Genomic DNA, 18032 nt, shown 5'->3' with positions numbered 1-18032 from the left:
TATAACAAAACTGATAATTCTACAGAAGTCAAATTTGAGCAAGTATTAGCACAGCCCAGAGAGGGGAAAAGGTTTCATAGGAAAAAATGCACCAGATCCTGGGCTTTCCCACCTAAGACTTTCCAAGTACAGAAGGAAGAGAAGGAGATAAAGACATGACAAGAGAGGAAATTTTAGGGAGACTAGGTGTGACTGTGGTCTAGGGGGTGGGAAAGAGACAAAAACAATGTTGGTTCCAAATTGAAAGTATGTTAAATGGCACCCATGGAGAAGTTCAAACCTGGCCATCAGAAATCACAGCATCCTGCTTACATCTGTAATTCCAGCACCAAACACAGTCCCTGGGACACATGCCTATGGCATAAATAAACACAACTCTGACAGCAACACAGAGCTGCTAAATATTTTATGGAAGCAAGTGATGTGGACAGTTTTGCATTTTTGAAAGATAACCTGGGTGCCTGTAGAGCATGGACTGAGGTAGTAAGGGCATTGAAGATTTATATCTGAGTCTGAAAAATTAATTCCATCCATCAAATCTTAACTACAGGACTTCCTCTTGATAGGTACTGACAAAAAATAAAACTATAAAACCAGAGTTACACCCAGTCCCAAGAATTCCTGAAGCCCTCAAGAAAGTGTCCTCCTAACTGGCCCCCCTTACACTGTGCCCTGCCTAAGAACTGTGTCCCTTCACACACACACACACACACACACACACACACACACACACACACACACACACTGTACCTGGAGTGATCTTGTGACAGACATCATATGACCTATACAGTTCAAAATACTTAATATCTTTTATTATCAATAAAGTGAAAAGACAACCTAAAGAATGGGAGAAAATATCTGCAAATCATACATCTGATAAAGGTCTAGGATCCAGAATATGTAAAAAACTCTTACAACTCAACAACAGACAAATAACCCAATTTAAAAATGGGCAAAAAACTTGAATAGACATTTCTCCAAAAAAGATATACAAATGACCAACAAGCACAAGAGAAGTTGCTCAACATCATTAGTCATTAGAAAAAAATGCAAACTGAAACCACAAAGAGACCACTTCATGCTCACTAGGATGGTTATAATCAAAAATAAGGAAAATAACAGTGTTGACAAAGGACGTAGTGAAGTTGAAACCCTTGAACACTGCCAGTAGGGATGTAAAATGGTGCAGCTACTGTGGAAAACAGTTTGATTGTTCCTCAAAAAGTTAAACAGAATAACCATATGACCCAGCAATTCCGGTCATGGGTTTATACCCCAAAGAACTGAAAACAGATACTCAAACAAATACTTGTATACCAATGTTCATAGCAACTCTATTCACAAGAGTCAGAAGGTAGAAACAACTCAAATGTCCATCAACAGAAGAATGGATAAACAAATTGTGGTATATCCACACAATGGCATATTATGCAGTTATAAAAAGGAATGAAATACTGATTCAGGCTACAACATGAATGAACCTTGAAAACATGTTAAGTGAAAGAAGGCAAACACAAAGGGTCACATATTGTAAGATTCCATTTATATGAAACACCCAGAAAAAGTAAATCTATAGATTTGATTTGTTGTCAGGGGCTTAAGGGCGAGGAAACCAGGAGTGACTGCTTAAGGTACAGGGTTTTGTTTTGGGACAATGACAATGGTTTAGAACTTGATAAAGATGGTACTTGCAGAACCACCCTGAATGTACGAAATGCCACTCAACTATACACTTTAATTTTATGTTCTCTGAATTTCACCTCAATAACAAAAATTACTGCTAGTGAATACCAGGAGTCCAAATGCACCTCTGGTCTTTCCAACTGCACAAGTCACCCGCCACATTTTGCTGTTGGTCTTGCATTTATTGAGAGCACGTGGTCCCTCAACCACCCTGGTCTGCAAATGCACGTTGAGCCTCACAGTACATGCTGAGAATGGAGTCCAGTCCCATGCCTATGCCACAACTTAACAACAGCTAGAAACAGATAATGCAGAAGAACATAGTGCAGGTGGTCAGATAAATGATTCATGATGTAAAGAATCACCAAGTGCTTATTAAACACATGCCAAATATTGCATGCATTTATATTGATGTTAATATATTATTAATGCATATATATATATATACACACATGACGTGTGTGTGGTCAGGGTTGGGTAGGTTGGTAGAGGTGCAGGTAGAGGTAAGAGGAACAAAGGGACACAGCAGATCTCTGCTATGTCATACTGGCCACGGCATACTGGCTACGGCATCGTGGCTACGGCATACTGGCTACGGCATCGTGGCTACGGCATACTGGCTACGGCATAGTGGCTACGGCATACTGGCTATGGCATACTGGCTACGGATCCAACAAGCATTAGATGCAACATAGCATCATCCACTCCCAGAGGCTCCAAAGTCCTCAGTGAGCTTCCTCCCCTAGCAGCAAAGAATCAGGGGTACGGGAGGATTATGAGAAAAGGGGAATGAACTGATAATAGTGTGCGGTGACCCCTTCATTCCCAAGGCATCCAAAGCCAAGTTAGTGGAGAGATGAAGAGAGCAGACATGCGCTTTCATTCTGTGGTGATTAAAATCGGGGGCCCTGAAGGCTATAGATCCAAACGGAAGGTGCAAAAAGACATGCAGCCGAAGATAAAGTTCAGCTGTTACAACTTTGCTAAGGACGAACCCTATTTATCAGCATCTAACCAAAGACAAATAAAGACTGCGCTTGAGTTATTCCTGTTGTGTAGGGAGCCATTTTTTGCATGATTTATGAAGGAATTTTGGCTTGAGGATTTTTTCTAATAGAGCTGTCTGTATAAAAGAGCTTCATCCTCAAGGAAGTCATTAATCAAAATATTACTGGACTTCTCCCCTATCGAACAGGTCTCAGCTAAACACATAAATATGAAATTCATCTCATGAGTTTGCCTCACACCCCATACTCCTGGGTGACCTGGGTTGGGTGACAGCCTTCAGACATGCAGTCCCCTTCTCTTAGGCTGTCCACACACACAAACATTCTCTCTCTCCTCAGCTTCATTGCTTCTGCTATCTGTAACATGTTCCGCTTTCCCAGATGTCTGCTTTTCCTGGACGATGGGAGGATTCTAGTCTCTACCCAGTTACCCAAGTAGGTAACCTTCCCCGTGTCATGGGGAACCAACAGACGTGTATGCTGGAGAAGCCGCTCCTACTCTGCTCCCGTTCCACTCTTGCTCAGACAACTGCTGACATGCCGAGGGCTGCAAAATGAAAAGCCTGTGCTAGACTTTGAGAAGAAGGGACTGAGGCTGGGAAGATCTGAGGTATTCCTCCCTTTTTTTTCCCCGCAGATGTGAGAGTTTGTATGCCTTTGGCTGGGATGCCCTTGTCGCTGTGAGGCTCCTCCTTCCAGCAAGACTTCAACAGGAGTGTTTTAGTCTAGGTTCCCGCTCCCTGCCTCAAAGTGTCGCCTCAAGAGAACGTTACCAATGAAGGACATGTGATTTCCCTCAGACTGCTAGGCCCTTCGAACTTCGGCAAGTCACAGAGCTGCCCCAGACGTTAGATTACCTTTGGGGGACCATCCATAAAGGACTCACTTCCATTCAAAGCAGAGACTTCAGTTTCGCTTCAGTAGAGATCCTCCAGGACAGGGTTCTGCCAACTGTGGCTCATGGGCCGAATCCAGCCCACTTTTTGACCCCTTATAAATAGTCCATTTGGACTCGGCCACGCTCACTTGCTTACACATTGTCCATGGCTGTTTTTGTGTTCTGATGAATAGCTGCAAAGAGACTACAAGGCCGACAAAGCTGACAACAGGAACTGTGTGATCCATGACAGAGAAAGGTCACCAACCCCTGCACAGGGTAATAAAGACTTAGCTAGCGAGCATTTATTATTTAAGTACATCCTTGCTTGGTCTTGCTTGAAGGAAGGAAGGTTAAGCCTGATAGTGTGGACACTAGTAAAATTAGCTCAATTGTCTTATTCTCAAGGACCATGCCATCAGACTGACTACAAATACAATTCTTCTAGAAAGGACCTAAATGACACCCTTTTGCTGAACTGTGCCCATCGCTGAACTTACAGGTTCACAGGACATCAGCCATCAAGCCAATGACAGCTCTTTTCCTGATGAACCTACTTGACACCATTTCATCTACAGTCTCCAATCCGCTGCACAAGGTTGACCTTAGAATTTTGAACTCAGCCACATCCACTCTTTTTTCTAGAAGGTTCCTAACCTTGAGATGTTCGTTCTGCTCACTCTCTCCTTTCCTGCCATGTGTCTGCTTCGGGGCTTCCTGTTTGTTGTGGCCTCCTTACCTCACCCCTTCTCATCACTGGCAATCTCCCTGTTCTCCTCCCTTGGTTGGCATGGCAGGAACGGCCAGGGCTTTTGTCCCAGAGCCAGGAGCTCTTGGGCTCTTCTCTCTTCCAGAGCTCCTCCAGGTGGGGGCTGAAGTAAAGCACTAATATTTCATTAAGCAGGGCTTTTTGGAGGATTAAAACCAGTCAAGGAGTGTACCTGCTTCACCACTTGTAGCTACTCAGACTCATTCTACATTCACATTGGGTTCTGTTCCTCTCTTCCCCACCCCCCTAAAATTTTACCATTGGAAATGATGTGCTTCTCATCCTCTGTTCTAACTCTTAACTCAAAAGTACACACAAAAACTTTCAGTTGGTTGCTTTGCCTTTTCTTCCCCATTTGTTTTCCTGCCAATCAAAGCACTTCATATTCGGAAGTCTCTGAAGTGCAGGCTGCTTCTTATCTCTGTCCGAATCTGAGTGTGTTTCCATCCTGCCTTCTAGATACTCTTTTTTTGTGTGTTTTAATCTCCCACTCTGACACAGAAAGCACACAAGTTGGCATTTGCCAAGAACTCTCCCTGCAAGTTTAGCAGCTTCTATGTCTTCAATACACAACCACTTCTAAGTGGTTCCAGAGGACCACAGAGGTAGTTTTATTTGTTCTTTGGATTCCTAGGTAATGGAGATGCCCTGTCAGTTAAACCACCATGAGGGACTATGGCTGAGGTGCAGATGGGACAGTTCACAGAGATGCTAGGCAGAAAGGCCAGGGTCTGAGGAGGAGAAGGCAGTTCTGAAGGCCAGCCAGGCCGCACATTTCCATACACATCACACGTGCAGGGCTGGCCTCTTCTACAGACCACATGTGTGTCTGAAAGCATGGAAGAAAAAAATACAGGGGCACCTGGATGGTTCAGTTGGTTGAGTGTCTGACTTTTTTTTTTTTAAAGATTTTATTTATTTATTTTTACAGAGAGAGAGAGACAGCAAGAGAGGAAACATAAGCAGGGGGAGTGGGAGAGGGAGAAGCAGGCTTCCCACGGAGCAGGGAGCCAGATGTGGGGCTCGATCCCAGGACCCTGGGACCATGACCCGAGCCAAAGGCAGACGCCTAATGACTGAGCCACTCAGGCGCCCCGAGTGTCTGACTCTTGATTTCGGCTCAGGTCATGATCTCAGGGTCATGGGATCAAGCCCCGCATCAGGCTCTGTGTTGTGTGGATCCTGCTTAAGATTCTCTCTCCTTCTCCCTCTGCCTCTCGCCCCCACTCTCATTCTCTCTCTCAGAAAGAAAAAGAAAGAAAGAAAGAAAGAAAGAAAGAAAGAAAGAAAGAAAGAAAGAAAGAAAGAAGAAAGAAAGAAAGAAAGAAAGAAAAAGAAAGAAAGAAAGAAAGAAAGAAAGAAAGAAAGAAAGAAAGAAAGAAAGAAGGAAAGAAGGAAAGAAAGAAAGAAAGAAAGGAAAGAAAGAAAGAAAAAGAGAAGCTGTCTTTCATTGCACAAAACATTCTTGAGTACTTATTGTGGGGCAGAGAAGGCCTCTCAAAGATATGACTCATGTCACTCTCTTCATTACATCACCATCCTCAAAAGAATATCCAAACTTCTTACTGACTTACAAGGCTGGACAAGATTGATCTCTATCATTTTTCCAGCCTCATGTCTGACACTTTGCTCACCTGCATTCTCCACTCCAGACCCACCTGACAGGGCAGAGGATTTGCACACGGGGTTCCTTTGCTTTGACTTCTCTTATGCCCTCACATAGGGAGGCCTCAGCTCAGACATCCCTTATTGGGTACCCTACGTGAGCCTCCCATGCCTGGGGCAGGTGTTCCTCTTGTGAGTTCCTTAAGAACCCCAGATAATCCTTACTGACTTTGTAACTGCCCATTTATTTGCTGCATTTCCTATGATAGCCTAATAAACCCCTTCAAGTTGAGGATAAGGTCTTGTTGACTGCTCTAACCACAGAGCCTTGCATGGCACCCAGCATGCTGTGGGTGTTTATTAGATCATTATTTGTTGAAAGCAAGTGAAGGAATGGCTTCTACCTATGAGGTTTCACCGTAGGTGACCAAATGCTCGTCAAAACCCAGAGGCCATCCTGTTTCCAGTGTGTGTTTTTTTCTTTTCCCCATCTTTCTATTTCTCCAATGAATAAGACAAAAAAATAGCCTCGATCCAAAAGGCACATAAATTTTTGCAGGACAAACTTGAAGACAAACGTTCCTGATTGGGGCCAACTCTTTCTCAAAATGATTCAATGGGCCCTGAACTGAACTTCAAACACTGGCTGAAACAGTCACTGTCTACCCAAATGATTCACATCACACTGAATGTCAGAGCCTATTTCAACAGTAGATGCCACTTACATCTATGGGGTCCAGGCTTAAAAACTGGTTTTGCTTACTCCCTGGCTTACAAATCCAGATTTATATAGGCTAGGTGCTTTTCCTAAATTTCTCAATCTTTTATAATCACTTCCTAATTCATCATCCACTTGCAAAATAATACACACACACATCATATCCCATTATAAAGTTACCGCTAATATTAAGAAAGTAAGAATGGAGACAGCTTTTTGGTTTCTCTGTAGGGTCTATCACTTCTGGTTTCTTTATTCTTCTTGGAGTTCTTGAAATCTTGCAGTATAAAGAACCTAAGAATTAGCTTTGTATCTGTTCCTGAGGGATACAGGCATCCCACTATCTTGGCACCAAGAGGCAACATTGTTCTCCCCAACATAAAGCTACATAATCTTACGAAGCAATTAGGAGAGATGCATGATCAATAATGAATCCCCAAACAAATAAAACATCCTGAGACAAACGAAAGTGCGTTACACATCCAGAGAATGGTTGTCCTGTGTTCCAACCAGGAGAACAAATGGAGGTGAAGACAAGGAAAATTAGTGGGGCAGAATGAAGATTACCTACTGCTCACAGAGATGAACAAAATTCCTCCCTCCAGTGTTTTTTAGTGACCCTTATTAAGAGTCTTTTCAACAGTTTAAAAGTAAAAATACTCTTTAACATTACCATTTGTTGACAGAAATAGGAAAAGCAGCTAAAATCATCACATCACTGGAACGGAGTCTTACATTAGCTACTTCCTGCCTCTCTGGGGTCACCAGGGCACCAACTTGTTATTCTAACACATGGTAAGTAAAGGGAAGAGCAAGCATTTATCCTGCCTTCCCCGTACAAATTGCATTTCAGGGTGACCTAAGTTTCTTTTTATAGAAAAATGCAGCTACTAAGTGGAAAAACAATAATAGATATTATTTTTAATTGCTATTCTGTTACTCCTATTAAAATAATAGATGGAGACCATTGTTACTAGATGTTAAAGCCATTAGGTGGAAGGTTAATGGGAACTCCATAATGAAATATATTGCTGATTGCCAATACATGAGCCCTCTGATCAACCCTAACCTCACACTAAAATAGTACAACCAGACAGCTGGGGATTCGGTGATACAGCAGGAAGAAAACAGCACCACCCAGGAAGATCTCTTACCAAAGTAACTGAACTGAATGCAGCCCAGCCTCTAGTAATGTCTAGGAGATACAGGGAAGAGAAGAGAAGTTAAGAGCACCATGAGGAAGCAAGAAGTACTACAGAATAAATGTCTTGGGTTCTCAATAAACAAATGGCAATTATGATTCACATAAGAAAATATAACCAGGCCAGTAAATGCCAAAAGATGCTTAACAACTTTAAATATCCTTTCCTATAAAAACTCAGAGTAATTTTGGAATTTAACTAGCATAATAAAGAACACTGGTTGGAAACTAATGTCAGACTTAATGGTAAAACCCTGGAGGAATCTTGGTTAAATTCCTAAGACAAGAATGACCACTATCACTGCCAATATTTAACATTGCCCTGGAAGTTTTAACTGACATTATAGGGTAAAAAAAAAAAAAAATAAGAATTGTAAATATTGAAGAATTATTTTGACTCTATTATTACTTGTAGATGATTAACCTAGAGAACACAAAAGAATCAAATAAAAAAAGAACTGATAAAACAATAAAGCATCGAGCAAAATAGTTTTGTAAGACTCAACACCTTTATTTTGTCATATCCAAATTAGAAGCAAAAAGTACACATGTATAAATATATAAGAATGTGCCTTAAGAATTTGTAGCAATTATACAAAACCTATATATTGTATCAAAGGAAGTAATATCGGCCTTGAATAAAAGGTAATATATTATGTTCCTCTATGACAAGATCCAATTTGGTGAAAACACATCAAAAAATTTTTATTTACCTGAAATTTAATAATCTCTTACATCTTTGAGTAGGTCAGGTTGTGAAAGACTTCATGACCACACTCTAGAAGAGATGGTGAAGGCCATGGGAGGCAGCAGGGTGCTTTTCCTCAGCATTAGTATGGTTTATGTGTATGAATGTTCACAGAACAGAGATGTTCTTGATGAGCAAAAGTTTTGTTTAAATGCATAACAGCAAACTGCATTTTTTTTATAGTAGGCTTCATGCCCAGCATGGAGCCCAGTGTAGGGCCTGACTCACGACTCTGAGATCAAGACCTGAGCTGAGATCAAGAGTCGGACCTTAATCGACTGAGCCACCCAGACACTCTGCAAACTTCATTTTTAATAATAAGAAAAATGAAGTAAGGCACCTTGCAGTACCACATATTAAAAAGTATGATATAGCTAACAACGTTAAAGTGTTTTATTCTTTAAGAATTGAGAGTTCAAAAGCAGACCCAAAGAATTACAGATTTTCAGGGGTAGAGATTCGAATACAGCTAGACGAAAGAAGAGCATTCGTGCCGTGAAACAGTGGCTGAGTGCAGGGTCCTGGCCAAATGCTGGGGAGCCAAGAAGTCCTGAGAGAACGTCCCTCTCAGGGTCTTGTCAGGCCAACACCATCCTCTGCATCGTATCTAATGCCCTACTTTCTCCAGTGGAATGCATGTGGGCCGAGGCTTCCATCACCGTGGTCTGTACATTAGAAAAATATACCCACTTCACTTCTGCAATAAGAAGACATTCAGATGTGGGAGATGATATTTGCAAATGACATATCAGATAAAGGGCTAGTATCCAAAATCTGTAAAGAACTTATCACACTCAACACCCAAAGAACAAATAATCCAATCAAGAAATAGACAGAAGACATAAACAGACATTTCTGCAAAGAAGACATCCAAATGGCCAACAGACACATGAAAAAGTGCTCAACATCGCTCAGCATCAGGGAAATCCAAATCAAAACCTCAATGAGATACCACCTCACACCCTTCAGAATGGCTAAAATTAACACATCAGGAAAGGACAGATGTTGGCGAGGATGTGGAGAAAGGGGAACCCTCCTACACTGTTGGTGGGGATGCAAGCAGGTGCAACCACTCTGGAAGAGTATGGAGGTTCCTCAAACAGTTGAAAATAGAGCTACCGTACAACCCAGCAATTGTACTACTGGGTATTTACCCCAAAGATACAAATGTAGTGATCCGAAGGGATACATGCACCCCGATGTTTATAGCTGCAATGTCCACAATAGCCAAACTGTGGAAAGAGCCAAGATGTCCATCGGCAGATGAATAGATAAAGAAGATGTGAGATAGATAGATAGATAGATAGATATAATGGAATATTATGCAGCCATCAAAAAATGAAATCTTGCCATTTGCAATGACGTGGATGGAATTAGAGGGTATTATGCTAAGCAAAATAAGTCAATCAGAGAAAGGCAAGTATCATATGATCTCACTGATATAAGGAATTTGAGAAACAAGACAGAGGATCATAGGGGAAGGAAGGGAAAGATGAAACAAGACGAAACCAGAGAGGGAGACAAACCATAAGAGACTCTTAATCTCAGGAAACAAACAGAGGGTTACTGGAATGGAGGGGGGGTGGGAGGGATGGGGTGGCTGGGTGATGGACACTGGGGAGGGTAAGTACTATGGTGAATTGTGTAAGACTGATGAATCACAGACCTGTACCCCTGAAACAAATAATACATTATATGTTAATTTAAAAATTAAAAAAAGAAAAAGAAAAAAAGAAGACATTCAGATGTTACAGTATGCTGATTAGAAATGGCAGCCATGGCAAACCATAAGAAGATGGAAAATAAGAAAAATGTGGTCACCAACAGAGATCTTGGGGAATTATGCAGGTACCAACCACAGAAACCCAGAAACACAGCACTCTCTGAGGCAGCCCACTGAACTCCTTTAGCCAAAGGCCCTATTACTGAAAAATGTTATTTATTCAATGAGAACAAATGGTGTGCTTGTAATTTACACAATGGTTAGGAATTAAAGGTACCGCTTACCTAAAATATAAAGATGGTTTAGTGACCTTATGTGGCCAGTGGCCATTCTGAATGGAAACCAGGATCCCTTCAACGACTTCAAAACAAATTTACCTCCACTGGGCAGGAGGGAATCTGTTATGTTCCTTTGTTTGGTCACACAACAGTAAGAATATCTGTACAGGCATCATGTTGCTGTTCTGATAGAATCAGGCTTGAAATAATAAGCAGCAAACCAGACATATACCAAATACAGAATGTTTTCATCCCAGGTCCCTCCTGCTGAAGAGTGAGGAAGTGAAAGAAGTAATTAGATCTGTGGCAGAAGCTCAACTTGTCCAAGAAGCCAGAGTAAGCCTCATTCAGGAAGAATATCAAGAATATTGCCAAGCCAAGGAGAGTCCTGTACATACTTATGGAAAAAAGAAGCCTAGCTCTCCCGGATGCTTCAAATAATTATGGAATATAAAATACTCTCTTCATTAAAATGGCCTTGTCTTATGTGAATGTTTTACCTTCTTTTCAACATTAACATCTAATTTTCTCTGTCACCCAGTGTTCTAGTTGATGAAAATTGGGTAGATATTTCACATGTGTAAAATGTTTTCTCATAATTAATTAAAGTTGCATTAAATAAAGTATAATTAGGTCACATGGAAAAAGATTTTTCAGTAATGAATAGAGAGTGAATGGTTGCTCTGTAAGTCAGGTTGTCAACACCCCCTTTTTTTTATAAATCCAGAATTAATTTTGGGTTAAAAAAAGAATTACAGATTTTTAGCTTATGATAATGGTGACATTTCAGTTCAGCAGGGAAAGGATGGCTTGTCTGCCACACGGTATCAGAGAAGCTGACTTACCAGTGGGAAAAGCTGAAGTCAGCTCCACAGGGTCATTGGCCATTCCCTGGGCAGTACAACCTCTACAGACCTGCTTGCAGCTTGTATCTGGCCAAAGCACCTAGGCTCTGCCAAGTACATCTACACCCTAAGAATTCACCTCTGAAGCCTGGGAGTGCAGCGGGAAAGCAGTGGGGCTACCAGGCCCTTCTGGCAGGAGGTGTGCGGGTTTGTGGGCGCTCGAGCTCTGCCAGCAGCGGTGAAGCGGGCATCCTGGTGTGTGCGGTGGCAGACAACAGTGCCTGGGCCCAAGCACAACTGCAGGGATGTGCTCACCAGGCCCAGTGGGCGGCCCTGGGGGACGTGTGGTAGGCCTAGGTGCACTGAACAAGCTTCTCCCCACCCACTCATTCTGCTCTGAGTCCCATGTCCTTCCAATAAGCTGCTTCCTTCTCAACTTAGAGGAAAGTACTTTGGGAAGTTACAACTAAGAACCCTGATCAATACACTAACCTGTTACAGCAGGATATATTTCAAATGTATTAATAATTTGAATAAGAAAAATATTCTAAAAATTGGAGAATATGCTTTATAAGCCTGAGGACAGAGATGGATTTTTGACTATGACATTACATATATTTATATAAAATATATTAAGATACATATATATTAAGGTATATATATCTTATACCAAAGTCAGGGAAAATGTGGTAGCTTTTTCTACATAAAAATTTAAAACTATGGGGGCATGTGGATGATGCAGCCGGTTAAGCATCCAACTCTTGGTTTCAGCTCAGGTCGTGGTATCTGGGTCATGAAATCGAGCCCTGCATCAGGCTCCATACTCAGCGGGGATTCTGCTTAAGATTCTCTCTCTCCCTTTCCCTCTTCACCCCACCCCACTTGCTCTCTCTCTCTCTAAAATAAATAAATAAATCTTAAAAGAAAAACCTTAAGTATCTTATGGTTTTGGGTGCAATTGTAAATGGGATCAACTCCTCAATTTCTCTTCCATCTGTCTTGTTGGTGTATAAAAATGCCACTGATTTCTGTGCATTGATTTGGTATCCTGCCACTTTACTGAATTCCTGTATGAGTTCTAGCAGTTTTGGGGCAGAGTCTTTTGGGTTTTCCACATAAAGTATCATATCAACTGCAAAGAGAGTTTGACTACTTCTTTGCCGATTAGGATGCCTTTTACTTCTTTTTGTTGTCTGATTGCTGTGGCCTGGATTTCTAATATTATACAGTGGTGATAGTGGACATCCCTGCCGTGTTCCTGACCTTAGGGGGAAAGCTCTCAGTTTTTCCCCATCGAGAATGATATTCGCTGTAGGTTTTTCATAGATGGCTTTTATGATATTGAGGTATGTACCCTCTCATCCCTATACTCTGAAGAGTTTTGATCAGGAAAGGATGTTGTACTTTGTCAATGCTTTTTCTGCATCTATTGAGAGGATCATATGGTTCTTGTTCTTTCTTTTATCAATGTACTGTATCACATTGATTGATTTGCGGATGTTGAACCAACCTTGCAGCCCAGGAATAAATCCCACTTGGTTGTGGTGAATAATCCTTTTAATGTACTGTTGGATCCTATTGGCTAGTATTTTGGTGAGAATTTTTGCATCCATGTTCATCAGGGATATTGGTCTGTAATTCTCCTTTTTGATGGGGTCTTTGGTTTTGGGATCAAGGTAATGGTGGCCTCACAAAATGAGTTTGGAAGTTTTCCTTCCATTTCTATTTTTTTGGAACAGTTTCAGAAGAATAGGTATTAATTCTTCTTTAAATGTTTGGTAGAATTCCCCTGGGAAGCCATCTGGCCCTGAGCTCTTGTTTCTTGGGAGATTTTTGATGACTGCTTCAATTTCCTTAGGTTATAGGTCTGTTCAGGTTTTCTATTTCTTCCTGGTTCAGTTTTGGTAGTTGATACATCTCCAGGAATGCATCCATTTCTTCCAGATTATCTAATTTGCTGGCATATAGTTGCTCATAATACGTTTGTAAATCTAACCAAAGAGGTAAAGAATCTGTACTCAGAAAACTGTAGAACACTTATCAAAGAAATTGAGGAAGACACAAAGAAATGAAAAACCTCCCATGCTCATGGATTGGAAGAACAAATATTGTGATGATGTCAATGCTACCTAGAGCAATCTACACATTCAATGCAATCGCTATCAAAATACCATCTACTTTTTTCAAAGAAATGGAACAAATAATCCTAAAATTTGTATGGAACCAGAAAAGACCCCGACTAGCCAGAGGAATGTTGAAAAAGAAAAGCAAAGCTGGTGGCATCCCAATTCCGGACTTCAAGCTCTATTACAAAGCTATAATCATCAAGATGGTATGGTACTGGGACAAAAACAGACACATAGATCAATGGAACAGAATAGAGAGCCCAGAAATGGACCCTCAACTCTATGGTCAACTCATCTTTGACAAAGCAGGAAAGAATGTCCAATGGAAAAAAGACAGTCTCTTCAACAAATGGTGTTGGGAAAATTGGACAGCCACATGCAGAAGAATGAAACTGGACCATTTCCTTACACCACACACAAAAATAGACTCCAAATGGTTGAAAGACCTCAATGTGAGACAGGAGTCCATCAAAATCCTAAAGAAGAACTCAGGCAGCAACCTCTTTGACCTCAGCCACAGCAACTTCTTCCTAGAAACATCGCCAAAGGCAAGGGAAGCAAGGGCAAAAATGAACTATTGGGCCTTCATCACGATAAAAAGCTTCTGCACAGCAAAGGAAACAGTCAACAAGACCAAAAGACAACCAACAGAATGGGAGAAGATATTTGCAAATGACATATCAGATAAAGGGCTAGTATCCAAAATCTATAAAGAATTTATCAAACTCAACACCCAAAGAACAACTAATCCAATCAAGAAATGGGCAGAAGACATGAACAGACATTTTTCCAAAGAAGACATCCAAATGGCCAACAGACACATGAGAAAGTGCTCAACATCGCTCGGCATCAGGGAAATCCAAATCAAAACCTCAATGAGATACCACCTCACACCAGTCAGAACGGCTAAAATTAACAAGTCAGGAAATGACAGATGTTGGCAGGGATGCGGAGAAAGGGGAACCCTCCTACCCTATTGGTGGGAATGCAAGCTGGTGCAGCCACTCTGGAAAACAGTATGGAGGTTCCTCAAAAAGTTGAAAATAGAGGTACCGTACAACCCAGCAATTGCACTACTGGGTATTTACCCCAAAGATACAAATGTAGTGATCCGAAGGGGTACATGCACCTCGATGTTTATAGCTGCAATGTCCACAATAGCCAAACTGTGGAAAGAGCCAAGATGTCCATCGACAGATGAATGGATAAAGAAGATGTGGTATATATATATACAATGGAATGTTATGCAGCCATCAAAAGGAATGAAATCTTGCCATTTGCAACAACGTGGATGGAACTGGAGGGTGTTATGCTGAGCAAAGTAAGTCAATCAGAGAAAGACAAGTATCATATGATCTCACTGATATGAGGAATTCTTAATCTCAGGAAACAAACTGAAGGTTGCTGGAATGGTGGGGGGTGGGAGGGATGGGGTGGCTGGGTGATAGACATTGGGGAGCATATGTGCTATGGTGAGTGCTGTGAATTGTGTAAGACTGTTGAATCACAGACCTGTACCTCTGAAACAAATAATACATTATACAGAAGATAGTAGGAAGGGAAAAATGAAGGGGGGGACTCAGAAGGGGGAGACGAACCATGAGAGACTATGGACTCTGAGAAACAAACTGATGGTTCTAGAGGGGAGGGGGTGGGGGGGATGGGTTAGCCTGGTGATGGGTATTAAAGAGGGCACGTACTGCATGGAGCACTGGGTGTTATAAGGAATCAATGAATCATGGAACATTACATCAAAAACTAATGATTTAATGTATAGTGATTAACATAACACAAAAAAAGCACACAATTGAAAAGAAAAAAAGAAAAACCTTAAAACTGTGGCATGGCAAACATACACTAACAAAGAAAAAGGGTGGGGCAATCAGTAGAGGGATATATGAAAGGTAGGAGACACAGTGTAATATTTTCTAAGTGTAAAGTGTTTCAATATCAGTGACCAAAAAAATCCCACAAATACCCCAACAGGAAAACAGGCAAAGGACATTAAACATCAATTCACATAAGAACAAATACAAACAGAAAAATATGAAAAGGTATTTAATCTATGATAAATGAAAATTAAAACAATGGCATATTAATTTTTGCACATCGAATATGCAAATATATAAATGAAGAGGATGATAGTGACCATTGCTAACAAGAGGGGGAGGAAACATGGATAGCCATATGCTGCTGTGGACGAGTCAACGGGTAAGCATTTTCTATACGCAAGAGTTAAGCAATGTATATGAAAAATGTGACTTTGTGTATCCTCTGACCCAGCCAAGCTGCCTCAAGATACGTATCCTAAGGAGGAATAAATTTAGCCAAGTTAGCTAAGATCTGTTTTTTTGTTTGTTTGTTTGCCTGTTCTAAGCAGGCTCTATCCCCCGCATGGGGCCCAATTCAGGGCTTGAACTCACGACCCTAAGATCAAGACCTGAGCTGAGAGCAAGAGTGGGACAATTAACCAACTGAGCCACCCAGGCGCCCCACAGAGATCTGGTTTTTAAGTGAGTAAATGTTTATCACAGCATTATTTTTATTAATAAAATTGGGAATTATCTGTATTCCCATACCTAGTGAACTGGTTCAATCAGTTTATTGTGGTAAATCCGTAAGATGGGACACACTGCCGCTCCTCAGTGGTTATTCAGATCTATATCCAGACATGTAAAATACCTATGATACATGAAGTGAAGAACTTTTTCCAACACACATATGCCCATAAAACTAAGACAGTGTGGGGCGCCTGGGTGGCTCAGTTGGTTGGGCGACTGCCTCCGGCTCAGGGCAGGATCCCGGAGTCCCGGGATGGAGTCCTGCATCGGGCTCCCTGCTCAGCGGGGAGTCTGCTTCTCCCTCGGACCCTCTTCCCCCTCGTGCTCTCTATCTCTCATTCTCTCTCTCTGAAATAAATAAATAAAATCTTAAAAAAAAAAAACACTAAGACAGTGAGACAGCCATTCTGAAAAGCAGTAACTAGAGTAAAAGCCCACACCCTGCTTCTCACCTGGTTTTAGCATCGGCAGGGGCTCAGCAGGCTCTACTCAGGACTCCTTCGGCCACAGTCCTCTATCTTCCTGCTCCATTTATAACCTTTCCTCTCCTGATGGTCTCAAGGTTTCAAAGAAATAAATACTTAAATATTTTCAGGCCTCCTGACCTCAAGGATCAGACCCCGGGAAAAACTAAGTTCCTCTTTGGGAATCTAAGTGACCTCAGGAAACAGCAGACAACCACACTCCATGGATGGACAGGGACTTATACACATTTACTATCTCTTCCCCCCCAGCCATCCGGACAGAGCTCATTCCTTTCTCCTCTATATCCCCTATTACTTCGTGCTGCTACTTGATAACATTCCCTCTGCAATATGGTTAGTGAGAGAGCACGAGAGCGAACCTCATAAAGAAAAAGAGTGTGCGCTTTGCAGAGGACTTTTGTTCAAATCCCAATCCATCTTGGACTCGCTGCACGGCCACCGGTCAGAAGCACTTTGGTGGCAGTACAGAATGCTGAGCCACAGTGGAGCACCCAGACAGGCCAACTCCAACCTTGTGTTACAGGGTCAAGGGTACTGCACCATCAGGGGGGCCCAGGCAGGCTCTCTCAAGACACAAAGTGCTGGAAAGCTAATTCAGACTCTCATACTGTCAATACCATTGCATCCCAAGTAACTTACAGGAATTTTTATTTTCTGAAATAGCACAAAACATAGATGCGCTTCAATTAAAATAATTACTTGCTAGATATTTTTATTGTAAATTTCTAGACTTTTCTTGTTGTTCCCCTGCTTTGCTGGTGCCCTGAGGACAGTTTTGTCTGTAATTGGGTAATGTAGCTCATATTTGAGCTGTTTAGTTAAACATTTACACCACAATCCCTGTCCCCATAGTCTGTCACCATAGCAGGGTCCTGGATAAGGGAAGGTCTCCTGCCTCAGCCGCACAATGTACTGCACTTTCTGGAATTTGAACCAGAAATAAATGTAGTCTAATGTGAATAGGATTGCATCTCTCAGGCTCCCTGGGATGGCCCCAACATACACATGGTTGAACTGGTATATTTATCAATATCCCCCCACCCCATTTCACTCTGGAGTGTCTTGGCTTGTATGATAAACTCTATGTTCATCCTAAAAGCCACCCTAGTTAGCTGTGGGTTTAAAGTCCCATGTCCCAGGACACCCTTTAGTCCTGGACAAATGAGGACAAGTTGGTCACCACTGATACAGCAGTGACCAAAACCACCTGGGTGTAAGAGCTCCCTAAGTCCTGGGGCTAGGTCTAGCCCACCTTCACTCCTGGTCAGCTCACTTGGGAGCTTGTGCTGTCTTTTCTACCCATTCCTCAATCAGGATTACCTTTATCCATCAGAAAGCAACCAACAGGGCTGACTCTCAAAGAGCTAGAGCTAGAGTGCCCATCCTCCTCTTCCTGGTACATGTGG

The 18032-nt window shown here is 41.8% G+C and overlaps 1 protein-coding gene across 3 annotated transcripts in view; it reads right to left on the bottom strand.

Moving 5' to 3' along the window:
- Window positions 1–16745, bottom strand: part of CD226 (CD226 molecule) — an 86940-nt gene extending 70195 nt beyond the window's left edge. The window contains exon 1 of one of the 3 annotated variants that reach the window (XM_028102947.2): window positions 16594–16745. In XM_028102947.2, coding sequence (XP_027958748.1) covers window positions 16594–16606 — 13 coding nt within the window. In that variant the 5' untranslated portion in view covers window positions 16607–16745. Of the gene's footprint in view, window positions 1–3547; window positions 3591–16593 lie in introns of those variants that run through there. The other 2 variants (XM_028102945.2, XM_028102946.2) reach the window with 2 other exon arrangements.
- Window positions 16746–18032: the final 1287 nt, after the last annotated feature.

This window comes from Eumetopias jubatus, unplaced genomic scaffold (genome assembly GCF_037043125.1).
Source record: "Eumetopias jubatus isolate StellerSeaLion01/CBP00866 unplaced genomic scaffold, mEumJub1_p1.0 scaffold_16, whole genome shotgun sequence".
In the NCBI taxonomy this organism is placed as follows: Eukaryota; Metazoa; Chordata; class Mammalia; order Carnivora; family Otariidae; genus Eumetopias; species Eumetopias jubatus.
Note: the sequence above shows the minus strand (reverse complement) of the source record. Positions and strands in the feature narration are given on the sequence as shown.